The 19444-nt window shown below is 29.1% G+C and overlaps 1 protein-coding gene across 7 annotated transcripts in view; it reads left to right on the forward strand.

The window, feature by feature from the left end:
* LOC135139719 (uncharacterized protein) overlaps positions 1 to 19444 on the forward strand; it is a 93651-nt gene that overhangs the window by 28573 nt on the left and 45634 nt on the right. For all 7 annotated transcript variants that reach the window (XM_064070022.1, XM_064070023.1, XM_064070025.1 and 4 more), the window contains one exon: positions 16333 to 16806. In XM_064070022.1, coding sequence (XP_063926092.1) covers positions 16333 to 16806 — 474 coding nt within the window. The remainder of the gene's footprint in view (positions 1 to 16332; positions 16807 to 19444) is intronic.

Raw genomic sequence — 19444 nt, forward strand, 5'->3', positions numbered from 1 at the left:
CTCATTGAGTCTTATTTCTAAGGTAATTGAAAGAATCTTTGGGGCTCTTCATTGTGTCTTGGTTTTGAGGTAATTGGAAGAATCTCGGGGGCTCCTCATTGGATTTTATTTTTGAGGTAATTGAAAGAATCTGGGGGCTCCTCATTGGGTCGTATTTTTGAGGTATTTGAAAGAATCTCGGGGGCTCCTCATTGGGTCTTATTTTTGAGGTAATTGAAAGAATCTGGGGGCTCCTCATTGGGTCGTATTTTTTAAGTATTTGAAATAATCTCGGGGGCTCCTCATTGGGTTTTATTTTTGAGGTAATGAAAGAATCTCAGGGGCTCCTTATTGCGTCATGCTTTTGAGGTAATTGAAAGAATCTGGGGGGCTCCTCATTGGGTTTTATTTTTGAGGTAATTGAAAGAATCTGGGGGCCCCTCATTGGGTCTCATTTTTGTTGTAATTGAAAGAATCTCGGGGGCTCCTCATTGTATCTTGGTTTTGAGGTAATTTGAAGGATCTCGGGGGCTCCTCATTGGGTCTTGATTTTGAGGTTATTGAAAGAATCTCAGGGGCTCCACGTTGCGTCATAGTTTTGAGGTAATTGAAAGAATCTCAGGGGCTCCTCATGCGTCATGATTTTGAGGTAATTGAAAGAATCTCTGGGGTTTTCATTGGGTCTTATTTTTGAGGTATTTGAAAGAATCTCGGGGTTCCTCATTGGGTCTTATTTTTGAGGTAATTGAAAGAATCTGGGGGTCCCTCATTGGGTCTCATTTTTGAGGTAATTGAAAGAATCTCGGGGGCTCCTCATTGGGTCTTACTTTTGAGGTAATGAAAGAATCTCAGGGACTCCTTATTGCGTCATGGTTTTGAGGCAATTGAAAGAATGTGGGGGGCTCCTCATTGGGTCTTATTTTTGAGGTAATTGAAAGAATCTGGGGGCCCCTCATTGGGTCTAATTTTTGTGGTAATTGAAAGAATCTCGGGGGCTCCTCATTGTATCTTCGTTTTGAGGTAATTTTAAGGATCTCGGGGGCTCCTCATTGAGTCTTATTTCTAAGGTAATTGAAAGAATCTCTGGGGCTCTTCATTGTGTCTTGGTTTTGAGGTAATTGGAAGAATCTCGGGGGCTCCTCATTGGATTTTATTTTTGAGGTAATTGAAAGAATCTGGGGGCTCCTCATTGGGTCGTATTTTTGAGGTATTTGAAAGAATCTCGGGGACTTCTAATTGTGTCTTATTTTTGAGGTAATGAAAGAATCTCAGAGGCTGCTCATTGCGTCATGGTTTTGAGGTAATTGAAAGAATCTCGGGGGCTCCTCATTGGGTTTTATTTTTGAGGTAATGAAAGATTCTCAGGGGCTCCACGTTGCGTCATAGTTGTGAGGTAATTGAAAGAATCTCAGGGGCTCCTCATTGCGTCATGATTTTGAGGTAATTGAAAGAATCTCTGGGGCTTCTCATTGGGTCTTATTTTTGAGGTATTTGAAAGAATCTCAGGGGCTCCACGTTGCGTCATGATTTTGAGGTAATTGAAAGAATCTCTGGGGTTTTCATTGGGTCTTATTTTTGAGGTATTTGAAAGAATCTCGGGGGCTCCTCTGGGTCTCATTTTTGTGGTAATTTTATTATATTTATTATATTTCTAAATAAGCATATTCGATGTTGTAGGAAATGAATGCACCAAACTCGTGCGAAAATGTTATTTTTGGCCACACTTTACATTGCGAAATTTCACCAAAATCCAAATTCTCCACGTTGCATGTTCATCAACCACTCGATTTTGAATCCGTGCGACTGTCATACCCCGGCCTTCGATCCGGCCTTGTTTTGTGCGTGCCAATGCCAAAAATCGCTACAGTTGCGTGCAAGACAAGATTCAGGAGCTTCCTTAAGCGTTTTATAATTTCCGTTATTAAGGAAACGCATCGGATCACTTGTTTGCGGCAAATTCATGCTAATTTTCGCAATGGCGACGTGAAAATGCATACGTGCGGAATTTGTGAAAGAAGTTTCTGTCAAGATTTGTGAAAGCGGCGGCTTTCAATTAAAGTATTCGGCTACTGTTTTTACACCGGCGCGACGTGTAATTACGTACTTTGGCTTAATCTCCTCTGGAATTATGATGATTATTTTAATAGTGAGGTTGCAGCCGTTTCCCATGGACGTAACTATATTTGCGTAGATGATGAATCTGTTCCTTGTTGAGTTCACGGGAAGGGGTCTGAAAACGGTGCTTTTGATTGTGGATTGTGAGATGTGAGGAACTGTAAACGGTACGGTGGCGCATTGTTTGGTGGCAATGAGCGAATTAAGAGCGTCTTTTGGAGAGAATAATCCCCCTCTGTTTGCTTAAGTCGTGGTAATTGAGGAGACGTGCCATACATCTTTATAAGTCCAAAGCAAACAAGTAGGGTTTGTGATATTTACAAAAAATCAGTGTTTTCCAATTTGTTACCAGCATCATTAAAATCTCTCTCACGTTATAATTTATACGCTCGTGAACTCAAATGTGTCATCACATCAGTCCTTTTTTGTTATCAACCTTCACTATTCACAAACGAATCTAGAACACTTTTTTTATTCGAACTAAATTAATTATATTGCAGCGCAGGACGTGTTAAACACATTGACGTGACGATTCCGAAATACGGGATTTTAATCATTTCATTAGAAAAAAACAAATAATTACGACTTGATGTTTTTATAAGGATTAACAGGTGCTTCAATGCCATCCGGTAGCACGAATTAATTAACACGTCGCCATTTTTGGCGTATAAACGACTACAAACAGATGGGAACTTTTTCGTTGTGCGAAAGTGACACGTCTTGCCTCTAGAGCGAATAGAATGTCAATAGATTTGTTCTCTTTGAAAATATTACCTCGAAAAAAAATCGTGTGGGTTTCGTGTAGAATCACCCTCTGGTATCGACGTGCCCTAGTTTGCTGTTCGTGTTAAATTAAACAGCTTGCACTTTTTTTGAATGTGAAGACCTCTGACCGCGGAAACTTCTCGTATTCCGTCAATGGGGAGGAAGAGATAGTCTTCGGTAGATTAATGCATAAAATTATAATTTAAAATAGCGTAGAGAATGTGAAAGGTGAAGATCTAATCGTGGCTGTCATCATCTGCTTGGGAAAATTCTTCTCACAGTAGTGGTTCATTACGTATTACATTGTGTGTTAATTTAGCCATTCTTTTTGCGCAAATAATAGGAATAATTGTTTAATGTATCACAGTCAAAGCGACGTGAGAATTGCCGCAATTAAATAGTAGTTAATTAAAGCGGCAATTAAGATAATCGTAGAAAGAAAAATTTATTCATCCTGCGGTTTGAGTAACGTTTTCTTAATTATCGAAAATTCTCACCCGACTTGATCGATAGATTTGGCAGTGGCGTAAATAGCGCGAGGAACGAGTTTTCATATTTTTTCTTTTTCTCAATTTGAAAGTTTTCAGTTTTTGGATTTTTCAATTTTTTTTGTTTTCAATTGTTCGTTTCTTCATTTTTGATTTGCAGGTTTTCTAGTTTTCATTTTAGATATGTAATAATAATTATAATTTTTATTAGAGTTTTTTAATTTTTCGATCTTTGAATGTTAGTTTTTGGACTATACGAACATTTTTCGATTTAATTCGTTCTTTGATTCATTAATTTTTTCTCGATTTCTAGTTTTTCAAATTTCAATTTTGTCAAATAAATGTTATATAAATTAAAAAAAAGTAACAGTGTACCTATGGTTTATGAATTCGTGTTGAATTTTTATCTTCGACATCGAAATTTTTGTGGAAAAATAAAACAAAATTGAATTATAATTTTTCGATTTCTTGATTTCTCGATTTTTAGTTTACTTAATTTTTCGATATTTCAGTTTTACAATTTTTGCAATTTAAAAAAAAAAATCATTTTTACATTTTTCAATTTCTCTATTAATCAATTCTTTGATTTTTCGATTTTTCCTCTTTCCAATTTATCGATTTTTCAGTTTTTCGATTTCTCAAGTTTTCATTGTTGTAATTTTGGGATTTTTTAATATCTCCAATTTTTTTATTTAAAATTTTTCACTTTTTTGATATATCGATTTCTCGATCTTTCGATTTTTAAAATTTCTGATTTTTCGAATTTTGAATATTTTGAATTATCGTTTTTTTTTAAGTTTAAATATGTATTTCAGTTTTAAATTTTCCGGTTTTTCGATTTCGGGCTATTTCGATTTCTCCATTTCTCGGATCTTTTGATGTCTCAATTATTTAATTTCGATTTCTCGGCTTTTCCATTTTTCAATTTTTTATTTCTTCAAGTTTTTAGATTTTTAAAATTCTCCATTTTTCGATTTTATGTTTTGTTATGCTTCGATCTCCCGATTTTAACCTTTTTAACGTGTATTCCAATTTTTCGATTTTGGAATTTTCGATTTCTTACATCTCGATTTTTCGTTTTTTCCGTTTTAAAATGTTTTTACTTTTCGTTCTTTTTTCGATTTCTGGATTTTTCAAGTTTTCGATTTCTCAATTTTTCAACATTTCAATTTTGAGAATGTCTATGTTTTTCAGTTTTTTGATATTTCCATTTTTCAACTTTTTAAATTTTGATTTTTCGACTTACCGGAAATCGATTTTTGGGTTTTTCAATTTTTCGACTTTTCAGTTTTGAGATTTTTCAATTTGTCGATTTTTTAGTTTTTCATTTCTTCAGTTTTTCGGTTTTTCAAGTTTTCGAATTTTTAAATTTAAAATTCTTCAATTTTTCGATTTTATTTTTTTTACGTTCCGATTTCCCGGTTTTAATTTTTTTTATGCTTTTCAATCTTTGGTTTTTCTAAATTTTCATTTTTCCATTTCTCGATTTTTCGACTTTTTGATTTTGTGTTTTTTTTAATGTTAAATTTTTCGTTATTGTAATTTTTCTATTTTTTAAATTTTAGATATTTAGATTTTTCGACATCTTGAATTCTCGATCTTTTTTCAGTTTGAATTCCTCGGTTTTTCGATTTTCCAAAATTTCGACTTTTCAGTTTTGAAAATTTTCGATTTCGCGATATTTCAGTTTTTGATTTTCCAACTTTTAGATGTTTCAAATTTTAGAGTTTGCAAATTTCATGAGTTTTCAGTTTTTAATTTCGTCAATTTGCAATTTTTCGTGTGGGTTTTTAATTTTCTTTATTTTTTCAATTTTCGGCTTTCAATTTTCCGTTTTTTTAATTTTTCATTTGTAATTTTTCTAGTTTTCATTTTAATTATGTAACACTCCTAATAATTATAATTTTTAAAGTTGTTCACTTTTTCAGTTTTTCGTTTTTGGAGTTTTTCAATTTTTCGGTGTTTGAATGTCACAGTTTTTGGACTTTACAATTTTCAAGATCCTATAATTTTTCGATTTTACAATTTTTGGATTTTCCAATTTTTCAATTCGAATGGGTTTTCTTCTTTCCCATTCTTAGATTCATTAATTTGTTTTAGATTTTTAAGTTTTTCGGTTTTTAGTTTTTCATTGCTTCAATTTTTCATTTTTTCGAGTTTTTAACTTTTCGAATAAACAAAATCGAAAAATTATAAAATAGAAAAATTGTAAAACTGATAAAGTACAAAATGAAAGCTTCGAAAAATAAAAAAATTGAAAATCAAGAACTTAAAAAATCAAAGATTGGAAATGTAAAAAATTGAATAAACAAAAAATTATAAAATCCAAAGAAACATTGAAAAAATAAAGGTAATGGAAAAATGAAAAATTGCGATATAAAATCAAGAAAATGAAAATTACAAAATCGGGAAAATGAAAATATCGAAAATCTGAAAAATATAGAAATTGCAAAATTCCCAAAATTGTGATGTTTAAAATTGAGATAGCGAAAACTTAAAAATCGAGAAATCGAAAAATTTTTAAGATTGTAAAATTGAGATATGAGAAATCGAAAATTCCAAAAATGGAAAAATTGAAACACATTAAAAAATTAAAATCGGGAAATCGAAACTTAAAGATTATAAAAGGGAAAAATGAAAAATTTAAAACATCGAAAATTTAAATTATATACTAGAAAAATCGAAAATTTTGAAAATCGAAAAATCAAGAAATCGAAATCGAAAACTTGAGACTTCAAAAGATTGAGAAATCGAAATAGGCCGAAATCGGAAAATTCAAAATTGAAATATTTATTAAAAAAAAAAAGATAAACGGAAAAATCGAAAAACTCAAAAAAATCGATAAACCTAGATATGAGAAACAGAAAATTCCAAAAATCGAAAAATTGAAATACAGATTAAAAAATTTCAAAAATCGAAGTTAAAAAATCGTAAAAACAAATTCCATTCGATTTTCCGTTTTATCGATTTTGCAATTTTTTGTTTTTTCAATTTTTTCCAATTTTTAATTTTCCGATTTTTCAATTTTTCGAATTTTCTACTTTCCGAATAAACAAAACGGAAAAGTTATAAAATAGAAAAATTGTAAAATTGAAAACTCAAAATGAAAAAACGCAAAAGTATAAAATGAAAGCTTCGAGAAATCGAAAAACTTGAGAAATTGAAGAAACGGAAAATTCAAAAATCGAAAGATTAAAAATTGAGAAAAATTGCGGCCGAAAACACGAAAATTATTGTAAAATCTAAATATTGAAAATTGGAAAATCGAGGAATTGAAAATGTGAAAAATTGAATAAACGAAAAATTGTGATATAAAATCCAGAAAATGAAAATTAAAAAATTAATTTTAATTTTCTTTATTTTTTCAATTTTCGGCTTTTAATTTTCCGTTTTTTTAATTTTTCATTTGTAGTTTTTCTAGTTTTCATTTTAATTATGTAACACTCCTAATAATAATTATAATTTTTAAAGTTGTTCACTTTTTCAGTTTTTCGTTTTTGGAATTTTTCAATTTTTCGGTGTTTGAATGTCACAGTTTTTGGACTTTACAATGTTCAAGATTCTATAATTTTTCGATTTTACAATTTTTGGATTTTACAATTTTTCAATTCGAATGGTTTTTCTTCTTTCCCATTCTTCGATTCATTATTTTTTTTTAGATTTTTAAGTTTCTCGGTTTTTAGTTTTTCATTGCTTCAATTTTTCATTTTTTCGACTTTTTAACTTTTCGAATAAACAAAATCGAAAAATTATAAAATAGAAAAATTGCAAAACTGAAAAATTACAAAATGAAAGCTTCGAAATATAAAAAAATTGGAAATCAAGAACTTAAAAAATCAAAGATTGAAAATGTAAAAAATGGAATAAACAAAAAATTATAAAATCCAAAGAAACATTAAAAAAATAAAGGTAATGGAAAAATGAAAAATTGTGATATAAAATCAAGAAAATGAAAATTACAAAATCAGGAAAATGAAAATATCGAAAATCTGAAAAATATAGAAATTGAAAAATTCCCAAAATTGCAATGTTTAAAATTGAGATAGCGAAAACTTAAAAATCGAGAAATCGAAAAATTTTTAAAATTGGAAAATTGAGATATGAGAAATCGAAAATTCCAAAAATGGAAAAATTGAAACACATTAAAAAATTAAAATCGGGAAATCGAAACTTAAAGATTATAAAAGGGAAAAATGAAAAATTTAAAACATCGAAAATTTAAAATATATACTAGAAAAAAAATTTTGAAAATCGAAAAATCAAGAAATCGAAATCGAAAACTTGAGACTTCAAAAGATCGAGAAATCGAAATAGGCCGAAATCGGAAAATTCGAAATTGAAGTATTTACTTAAAAAAAAGATAAACGGAAAAATCGAAAAACTCAAGAAAATCCATAAACCTAGATATGAGAAACACAAAATTCCAAAAATCGAAAAATTGAAATGCAGATTAAAAAGCTTAAAAAATCGAAGTTAAAAAATCGTAAAAACAAATTCCATTCGATTGTCCGTTTTATCGATTTTGCAATTATTTGTTTTTTCAATTTTTTCCAATTTTTTAATTTTCCGATTTTTCAATTTTTAGAATTTTCTACTTTCCGAATAAACAAAATGGAAAAGTTATAAAATAGAAAAATTGTAAAATTGAAAACTCAAAATGAAAAAACGCAAAAGTATAAAATGAAAGCTTCGAGAAATCGAAAAACTTGAGAAATTGAAAAAACGGAAAATTCAAAAATCGAAAGATTAAAAATTGAGAAATTTAAAGATCGAAAAATTGCGGTCGAAAACACGAAAATTATTGTAAAATCTAAATATTGAAAATTGGAAAATCGAGGAATTGAAAATGTGAAAAATTGAATAAACGAAAAATTGTGATATAAAATCCAGAAAATGAAAATTAAAAAATCGGGAAAATGGTATAAAAAAAATTAAGAACTTGAAACAACGCAGTGGAAGTTAGCAACGTCACTGATGATTTGGTTAGAAATTAGAGAGCAGAAAGAGAACAATATTTGCACTAACTCGAAATTTACTCACAAAGTGGATAATAAAATTGTGACCTTATTTGCGCGTTTTAAACAAATAAGATCATTTGATAATGCGATAACTTGGACCAGTAAGTATTACTTGTCGTAGCTTCGGGCAACACGTGGAATGAAAGTAAATAAATACATTTAGTCGTATTAATAAGGTATCATTTACCTAGAAAAAGTGGCCTGGAGATTTCTTCGCGAAGCGCGTTTGTTTAGAATCAAAATTTCCACTCTCTGAACCTACACAGTATAATTTAATTATCCGTAATGACGTTAATAACTCAAGTCCGGTCTTTTTGTGTAATACGCGATTCACCTTAACAAATTACAGGACTGGATGTAAAAGAGATTTACTACGGCTGTAATTTACGTCCGTCGGTTTATTAAGGCCGTCCTATTTTTGAAATGATATGCTATTAAAGTATTAAAACTGAATTACAAAACATGTTTTGTTTTATGGTACGAACGACGTGACAATAACAAAATTTACCAACGTTTCCGTGGTGAATAAAAAGTGCAACGGAACGGATATTTAGTCGTTAACGCTTTTGGAATCCCAGTTTCCCTTCACTTGCTTCATATTTAATTAAAACAGCAGGTTCTCGAGCTAATAAATGATAAAATAAGGAGGGAAAACCAGCTGCTCGGTATTTTTCACGCCAGTTGCTAAGGAGCTGTGCATTTGTTGTAGTAATTAGGATTGAAAGTATTGTTTTTTATAAAAAATGTACAGTTGCACTTCGATAACTCTACAATCCTGTGTACATTATTATATTAACTTTGTAAAAGTTTACCATCCTAATTACTAAAAAAACAAACACCAAATGTGACATGTTTCCACATTAATGATAGTGTACACAAACCCACACAGTATTAAAATAATGATACTTTTTTTAATAATCAGAGTGACATTTTAAACGAAGCTAAAGGTTATAAAAGTTGCAAACACGTATTTGGAGAGTGCGAAAAGAGAAAATTGAAAACTTAAAAAAATCTAAAAGCTTCCACTATCTCCTCAAACAAGAGATTCCACCAGGATCTGATACCAGAACTGGTCCAACGCTTATCTTGTGTAACCTTCAGGGTTTCGTAATTTGACGATAACCACAAGAGATCCACTTCCATTATCACCTGAATGAATCTCATTCCATAAAGTTCAAAGTAAGAGCCGTATGACGTCTTCGACCTACTTCCTTGCTAAGTCAGTCATTGACCATAATCGAAACCGGGATTCGTGATAAACAACAATCCAATTGTGTTCGTCATCACGTTGGATCCTTTCGTACACCAGGTGTGTTTAATGACAACATCAATCGGCGTCGGAGGTAAACACAGAATCGATCAATATCGTTGGAAGATCAAGTGGCTTGATTTAGAGATAGAGGGAAGCTGGGGATGTTTTGCGACCAATAGTTGGAATACTGTTCTTTCAAAAAAAAGGCGTGCCAGGTAACAATCGAAAGAGCAAGCAAGGTCAGATTATCATTACATTGATCTAAAAGCCAACACTTATAGGAATGCTGCAAGAAGAATGAAACTAGATGGATATACAAATCCCATGGTATCAAACAAGGTGACAACCAGTCATCGGACATTGTCAAAAACTTAGGAACGAGAAATAAATTACAATAAACCTTCATTTAATTTATTAAATGTCCCTGCTATTGTAAAGAAAAATTGAACACATATTACAGAATTAGACGGAGAATAGAGAGGGTGGCCTTCAAATGAATTACTATAAAACGAAGGCAATGGCTTAACATGAAAAAAAAAAAACAATGTGAGAGACTTGAGAAGTTGTCTTATTTACGTCAAGCTGTGAAAACCCAACAAAAACAACAATGATGGAAGATACATACTTTTAAAGCACAAAAAACACGGGAATATGATATCTGAAGATCAAGGAACCGTGCGATCCGAGATAATCATAATGAGTTAGAGTTGGCGCTGTTTGTTAAGCTTTGGGTGGTACTACTGTACTTAGTTTGACGTAGAAAGTACAAAGGGTCTTGGAAAAAAATCTATCACTTTGAAAACGTAAGGAAAAAGTAGTAGGATAAGATAAGATTTTATAACTTTTTTCTTCTATTTTTCGATTTGCGATTTTTCAGTTTTTGGTTTTTTTAATTTTTCGATTTGCAGTTTTTCGGTTTTCTTTGCAAATCAAAAATTGAGTGATTGGCAATTTTTCTAGTGTTCGTTTTAAATATGTAATAATAATAATTTAAAAAAAATTTCGCTTTTTTAGTTTCACGATTTTAGAATTTTCCCATTTTTCATTTCTGGGTTTTAAAATCTTTTCATTTATTCGACTTTTCAATAATTTTTCGATTTTAACGTTTCAATTGTTGGGATTCATCAGTTTTTTAATATTCCGATTTTTTTTTGTTTTTCAATTTTAGTTTTTTTAAATTTTTTATTTTTTCTTTCTTCAATTTTATGACATGCAACTCTTGAGTTTTAATTTTAAAATTTTTCAACCCTTAGATTTTTCAATTTTTCGAATTGCAATTTTTTGTTTTTTATTTTTCAGACTTTCAGTGTTCCGATTTTATAATTTTTCAATTTTGGATTTTTCAGTTTTTCGATTTGCAATTTTTCTGTTTTCAATTTTTTGTTTTATTAGTTGAGAATTTTTAATATTCTTCATTTTTTCAATTTTACAATATTAGAATTTTTCCATTTTTCAGTTACTTTATTTTTTTCCATATTTTTCGTTTATTCAATTTTTATATTTTTAATATTTCGATTTCTTAGTACATATTTAATTTTTCATTTTTTCGACTTTACAGTTTTGACGGTCCTGTAATTTTTCGATTTTACAATTTTTGGGTTTTCCAAATTTTCGATTCGATTCGTTTTTTCTCGTTTCTAATTTTTCGATTCATTCGATTTCTCGATGTTTCAAATTTCCAGTGTTTGGATTTCTTGGTTTTTCCATTTTTCTCGACTTTTCGGCCTTTGAGTTTCCAAGTTTTCGATGTTTTGATTTTTCAGTTTTGGGTCTTTCAATTTCTGTTTTTTTATTTTTCGATTTACGATTTTCCCATTTGTCGACTTTTTTTTTTTTAGATTTCTTGATATCTCGGTTTTTCGATTTTTAAAATGAATTTACTTTTCGAATTTTCGATATCCATTTTTTTACTTTTTCTTTTTTTCTTTTAATTCTTTGATTTTTTAATTTCAGACTTTTTAATTTTTCAGCCCCCAATTTTAGATTTTTCACTTTTTTGGTGTTTCGATTTGTCGATCTTTCAACTTTTTGACTTTCTCGTTTTCGGATTTTTCGATTTTTTTATTTTTTTGATTTCTATTTTTTTAATTTTTTGGTCAGTTTTTCGATCTTGGGCTATTTCGATTTCTCGATCTTTTGATGTTTCGATTTTTTCATGTTCAGTTAGTCGAATTTTCGTTTTTTTTTTGGTTTTTCGATTTTTCGCTTTTCAGTTTTCCAATTTTTTGATGTTTCAAAAATTGGGTATTTTAATTTTAGGTTTTTCGATTTCCCGTTTTCAATTTTGGGATTTTTCAATTTCCTGATTTTTCGGTTTTTCGATTCCCCAAATTATCGATTTTCAAATTTTCGATATCTTTTTTTACTTTTTCGGGTTTTTCAATTTTTGGATTTTTTTAATTTCAGATTTTTCGATTATTCAATTTTTCAGTTTGTAAATTTTAGATTTTTCACTTTTTTGGTGTTTCAGTTTGTCGATTTTTCAATGTTTCGACTTCCCGTTTTTGGATTTTTATTTTTTTTTTATTTTATTCGTTTAATTTTTTGGTTCAGTTAATTTAGCGTCAATTCTTCGATTTTGCAAATGTTCAACTTTTCAGATTTTCAAGTTTTCAATTTCTCTATTTATCAAAATTTTGATATTTCGATTTTTCGATTGTAAATTTTTTCAATTTTCGACATCCTCGATTTTCCTCTTTATCGTTTTTTTAAGTTTTTCGATTTTGGGCTATTTCGATTTCTGGATCTTTTGATGTTTCGATTTCTTCATGTTTCAATTTTTTGAATTTTTCTGTTCAATTTTTCAAAGTTTCGATTGTTCAATTGTTCGATTTCCTAATTTTTCTCGACGTTTTAATTGTGGAACTGTTAATTTCTCGATTTTTCAGTTTTTCGATTCGTCAATTTATCGATTTTTCAATACATATTTTAATTTTTTAAATATCTTGATTTTCAATATTTAAAATTTCAAGTTTTTCGATTTCTCGATATCTCGGTTTTTCGATTTTGAAAATCAATCCACTTTACGAATTTTCAATATCGCGTTTTTACTTTTTCATTTTTTTTTTTCATTTTTGTTTTTTTTTTAATTTAATATTTTTAGATTTTGCAATTTTTCAGTTTCTAAATTTTAGATTTTTCACTTTTTTTGCTGTTTCAGTTTGTCGATCTTTCAATTTTTCGACTTCTCGGTTTTGGATTTTTCGATTTTTATTTTTCATTTTTTTGGTTCAGTTGATTAGGTTTAAATTTTTAGATTTTCAGATGTTTTCAATTTTTCGATTTCTCGATTTATCCAGATTTCGATGTTTCGATTTTTGATTGTCCAATTTCCTGATTTTTGAATTTCTTGATTTTTCGATTTATCCTTTTTTTTTAATTTTTCGATCTTGGATTTTTTCGATTTCTCGATCTTTTGTTTCAATGTTTCAATTTTTCGAATTTTTGTTTTTTTTTCGGTTTTTTGATTTTTCGACTTTTCAGCGTTTCAGTTTTCCAGTTTTTTAATGTTCCGATTGTTCAATTGTTCGATTTTCTAATTTTCGACATTTCAATTTTGGGACTTTTCAATTTCTCAATTTTTCAGTTTTTCGATTCGTCAATTTATCGGTTTTTCAATACATAAGTATTTCGATTTCTTAAATTTCTCGATTTTTTTTTATTTTTTTAGGTTTAAAATTTTTAATTTTTAATTGTTCAAATATTTCGACTTCTCGATCGTTTAATTTTTACATTTCTCGTTAGTTTATGATTTTTCAGTTTTAGGATTTTTCAATTTTTCGATTTTTAAAATTTTTCATTTTCGATTTATTATATCTGGGTTTTTGATTTTTAATATTAATCAACTTTTCGATTTTTCCAGTGTTTCAAATTTTCGGTTTTTCAATTTTTTGATTTGCAGTTTTGCATTTTTTTATTTTGCAATTTTTCGTTTTTTGGAAAAATCAAAGATGAAAAAACGAAAAAGTATAAATTGAAAACTTTAAAAAACCTAAAAATTGGAAACCAAGAACTTGTAAAATTGAAGAAACGAAAATTGAAAAAAAGATAAATTAAAAATTGAGAAACTTAAAAATTGAAAAAAGTGCAAAATCGAAAAAACGAAATATATGCACATACGGTAAAAACGAAATATCGAAAAATAGAGAAATCGGAAAATCTGAAAATTGGAAATGCAAAATTGCAAAATTGCAAAATTGAAAACTTTTAAAAAGGAAAATCGAAACATTGAAAAATCAATGATTGAAAATTTGAAAAGTTGAATAAACGAAAAATTGTGATATAAAATCCAGAAAAAGAATTTTAAAAAATCGGAAAAATGAAAAATAAAAATCACGAACCTGAAAAACTGAGTAAACGAAAAATTGAACATTTTGGAAATCGAGAAATTGAAAAAATTAATTTTGAAAAAACGAAAAATTATGAAACCGAAATATTGAAAAATTGAAAAAATTGAGAAAACGAAAAAACGAAATATATGCATATATTCTAAAAACGAAATATCGAAAAATAGAGAAATCGGAAAATCTGATAATTGGAAATGCAAAATTGCAAAATTGAAAACGTTTAAAAAGAAAATCGAAACATTGAAAAATCAATTATTGAAAATTTGAAAAGTTGAATAAACTAAAAATTGTGATATAAAATCCAGAAAAAGAATTTTAAAAAATGGAAAAAATGAAAAATAAAAATCAAAAACCTGAAAAACTGAGTAAACGAAAAATTGAAAACTTTGGAAATCGAGAAATTGAAAAAATTAATGTTGAAAAAACGAAAAACTATGCAACCGAAATATTGAAAAATTGAAAAAATTGAAAAAACGAAATATATCCATATATTGTAAAAACGAAATATCGAAAAATAGAGAAATCGGAAAAATCTGATAATTGGAAATGCAAAATTGCAAAATTGAAAACTTTTAAAAAGGAAAATCGAAACATTGAAAAATCAATGATTAAAAATTTAAAAAGTTGAATAAACGAAAAATTGTGATATAAAATCCAGAAAAAGAATTTAAAAAAATCGGAAAAATGAAAAATGAAAATCAAGAACCTGAAAAACTGAGTAAACGAAAAATTGAAAATTTTGGAAATCGAGAAATTGAAAAAATTAATGTTGAAAAAACGAAAAATTATGAAACCGAGATATTGAAAAATTGAAAAAGTGAAAAAACGAAAAAACGAAATACATATATGCATATATTGTAAAAACGAAATACCGAAAAATAGAGAAATCGGAAAATCTGTTAATTGGAAATGCAAAATTGCAAAATTGAAAACTTTTAAAAAGGAAAATCGAAACAATGAAAAATCAATGATTGAAAATTTGAAAAGTTGAATAAACGAAAAATTGTGATATAAAATCCAGAAAAAGGATTTTAAAAAATGGAAAAAATGAAAAATAAAAATCAAAAACCTGAAAAACTGAGTAAACGAAAAATTGAAAATTTTTGAAATCGAGAAATTGAAAAATTAATGTTGAAAAAACGAAAAATTATGAAACCGAAATATTGAAAAATTGAAAAAAGTGAAAAAACGAAAAAACGAAAAATATGCATATATTGTAAAAACGAAATATCGAAAAATCGAAAAATCGGAAAATCTGATAATTGGAAATGCAAAATTCCAAAAAAGGAAAATCGAAACAATGAAAAAATCAATGATTGAAAATTTGAAAAGTTGAATAAACGAAAAATTGTGATATAAAAACCAGAAAAAGAAATTTAAAAAGTCGGAAAAATGAGAAATAAAAATCAAGAACCTGAAAAACTGAGTAAACGAAAAATTGAAAATTTTGGAAATCGAGAAATTGAAAAAATTAATGTTGAAAAAACGAAAAATTGTGAAATTAAAAAATTGTAAAATCGAAGCAAAAGGAAAAACGAAAAACTATAAGTTTTGATTTTGCCATAAACGTTTAGCAGTTTCAAAGTTAAAAATTGCAAAATATTGTTTTACAATTTTGATTTTTTTTTTCAAAAATTTGGATGTCTACGATGAAAACTCAATACGGATTCATAAATCACAAGTACAGGAGTATCTTACCTTATTAAATAAAAAAAAAATGTAAATTTTGGAGATGAGGTCATCCCATTGGTGGTGGGGATGATTATCTAAATTTTAGTTAGCCTTTTGATGTCTATATGATATTATATTCCTAATATACATAAAAAAATTGGCAACAATTGGTCCAGTAGTTTCGGAGATTATGTCTCTAATAAAGATTGAAACAGACGACAGACGAAAACGGGCGACTACTTTTTTCATTCTCTAGAGGTCATGAAACGTCGAGAAAACATGAAACTCGATTACTAGACTGGAGAAATGATAATTTTTTCAGAATACATAGAAGATAGGCAGATAATAAATAAAAGGAAACTAAATAATTAATTAAGACCAATAAGCGAAAAATACGTATTTTTTACACTTTTCGTCCTTTGAATCCATAATTTCACGAACCATAATTTGTTATCTCTATTAAAAATGAACCATAACTTAGGCACCCCTTTCGACATTTCACCAATAATTGTTCCGACTCCCATCCATTACCCTCTCCGTTCTTCCATAACCCCATTTCAATCTCACCCCATCCACTATCATTTTCCCATTTAGATAACAACCTCCACCCCATCACCGAAATAACCCTCCTCGCACCTAAACCCAATTCCCCAAATCACCACAATTCGACCCTCAATAAAACTCTCTCTTCATTCCAGAGTCCGGGCGACGAGGACAAAGACCTGCCGAAAAAGCCCCCCCTCCACAGCAAAGGCGTCGCGACGTCTTTCGGTTTCAAGCGTCGTCCCACCACCGCGCCGTCGATTGCATCCAACTCGAATGCAGCTCGGCGGCTTGCCAACGCGGATATCATAGACAGAAATGGCAACGGACACAGTGACACTGAACCACTTACCGCGAACATAGCGCCTACCGCCCGTTCGACGCCGAGGCTGATGCCCCCGAAGAAGGAGGGCATCGCGACGAGAGTCAATCGGTTCGGCTTCAGACAACCCCAGGCCAACAGGCTGCATAAAGTTTCCGATTTGAACAACGCCCCCATCGAGTTGTGCAACAATAACGTTGCCAGGGTGAAGAGCAACTCCGCCAACCAGAAGGGCAAGGGGGTGGTGGGCGTGGTGGTGGACAGTAACAAGAATAGGATGACGAAGAACGGGATTAGTCCGCCGCAGGTAATGAGAGTTTGGTGTGGGGGATGGGGAATGGGATTCTGTTGGGATCGATTGCGTGGAATGAGGTTTTGGTTTGTTGTTGGGGGTGGAAATAACGATGTTACGTCAAATAAGTTTCAATCGAATTTTGGAATTGTGGGTTTCGTTTCTGTTTTTTTTTTATTTCGCGAGAGTAAGCTATGTAAGGAAGAATTGTAATCGAGTCCATCGGGCAACTGGTTATTTTCATTTTTTTTTTTATAAATTAATCTACTGTTCCACATGTGGTTTCTAGATTCGTCTTAGTTTTTTTACACTAAGTATCAGATTTAAAAAAAAAAAAACAAAATTATGTAACAACATTCTACAATTTAACCTTGAAATTGCAAAATCGAATGCTTTGTAACCGTTAACCAAAATGTATTCCGTTCAATTTTTCGAATTATCTGGTTTTTGATTAAATTTTTTTTCAATTTGTCAATTTTTCGATATTTCAGTTTTGGGCTTTTTTAATATTTCGACCCTTTAGTTTTAAAATTTTTCGTCTTTTAGACTGTCCACTTTTTCCATGATTTTTATTCTAGATACTATTTCGATTTTTCAATTTTTGAATTTTTTTATTTTAGATTTTTGGATTTTTCAATTTTTCAATTTTTTTTTCGATTTTCTATTTTTTCGATGTTTCGATTGTTTAGTTTTCCGATCTCCCAATTTTTCAATGGCATTTTCAATTAACCCGGTTTTTCATTTTTTGATTTTGTTAAAATGTTACATTTTCAGTTTTTCATATTGTCAATTTCTTGACATCTCAGATTTTCGATGTTTAAAAGGAATCAACTTTTCGATTTTTCCATTTCTCGATTTTTACTTTTTCGATTTTTCAATTTTTCACTTTTTTGATGTTTCGGTTTCTCAATTTTTCAGTTTTTCGATTCTTCAGAACTTTGATTTTTCAATTATCGCAATTTCGGTGTTTCTATTTTTTGATTATTCAATTTCGAGTTTTCGGCTTTCGACTTTACAATTTTTCGATGTTTCGAGTTTTCAGTTTTTCTAGTTTAAGGATTTTTCTATATTTCGGTTTTTTAAATTTGAGGCTATTCAATTTCTCGACTTTTTTCACTTTACAGTTTTTCGATTTTTTGATTTTTACAATTTCGATTTTCTTTTTTTCGTTTTAATTTTTCGATTTTCTTAATTTTAGAATTTTCAATTTTTCGATTTTTTGGTGTTTCGTTTTTTTCAGTTTTTCGATTAAATTTTTGGAATTTTTAAACTTTAGATTTTTAACTTTTTGGATGTTTCGATTTCTCGATCTTTCGACTTTTCGCCTTCTAGGTTTTAGATTTTTTGGTTTTTCAATTTTTCATTATTTAAAATTTTGGCTTTTTTTTTAATTTTTTGGTTCAGTTGCTTTTGTCTCAGTATTTCAATTTCTCGATTTTTTTAAGTCCAATTTGGGGTTATTTCGATTTCTCCATCTTTTTGATGTTATCGATTCCTGGAAGTTTCATTTTTTCAATATTTTAATTTTTTGATTTCCCGATTTTTCGATTTCTCGATTTCTCGGTTTTTCGATTTTTGGACTTTTCGATTTTCCAATTTTTCGATGTTTCGATTGTTCAATTTTCCGATCTCCCAATTTTTCGATAGCATTTTGCAATTTCCCGATTTTTCAGTTTTTCGATTCCACAAGTTTTCGGTTTTTCAATATTTCGGTTAAATTTTAGGTTTTTCAATTTCTGTTTTTTTTATTCTCCAGTTTTACGATTTTTCCATTTTTCGATTTATCGACATCTATTCTTGTTTTTTAGATTTTTAAAGTTAATCTACTTTTTGACTTCGATATCATTTTTTACTTTTTCGATTTTTAACATTTTTCGATTTTATTAGATTTTTCACTTTTTAATATTTCATTTTCTCGATATTCTAAATTTTTGAGTTTATTTTTTCAATTTTTTGGTTTAGTTGTTTTGGTTTCAATGTATCCATTTCTGGATTTATCGAGAATCGATTTTTCGTTTGTCCAATTTCCCGATTTTTCAATTGCTCAATGTCCCGATTTTTCTATGTATCAGTTTTTTTTAAGTATTCTATTGTTTAATTTTTAATATTTCGATTTTGGGATATTTGATGTTTCGATTCCTTTATGTTTAATTTTTCCATTTCTCCATTTTCAATTTTCCAATCTTTCGATTTCCAATTTTTCAACATTTTAGTTTTGGGATTTTTCAATTTCTCAATTTTTCAGTTTTTCGATTTCTCAGTTTTGTGGTTCGAGGTTTTAAATTTTCGATTTTTCGATTTTTCCATTTTTCTGTTTTTTGTGTTTTCGATTTTTACTTTTTGATGTTTCAAATTAATTCTTCGGTTCTTCAATTTTTAGATTTTTCACTTTTTTTTTTGGTGTTTCATTATCTCGATATTTCGGGTTTTCATTTTTTTTACTTTTAAAATTTTAAATTTATGTATGTTTGAGTATGGTTTTTTCATTTTTTTTTGGTTCAGTTGGATTGGTTCCAATTTTTCGATTTATCGATTTTTTTTAATTTAAAATTTTTCAATTGTTAATGTTTCGAATTTGGGGTACTTTGATTTCTTGATCTTTTGATGTTTCGATTTCTAGGTATTCCAATTTTTCAATTTCCCAATTTTTCAG

Source organism: Zophobas morio, unplaced genomic scaffold (assembly GCF_036711695.1).
Source record: "Zophobas morio isolate AGI-343-1 ecotype UQ-CSIRO unplaced genomic scaffold, CSIRO_AGI_Zmor_V1 ptg000033l, whole genome shotgun sequence".
Classification (NCBI taxonomy): Eukaryota; Metazoa; Arthropoda; class Insecta; order Coleoptera; family Tenebrionidae; genus Zophobas; species Zophobas morio.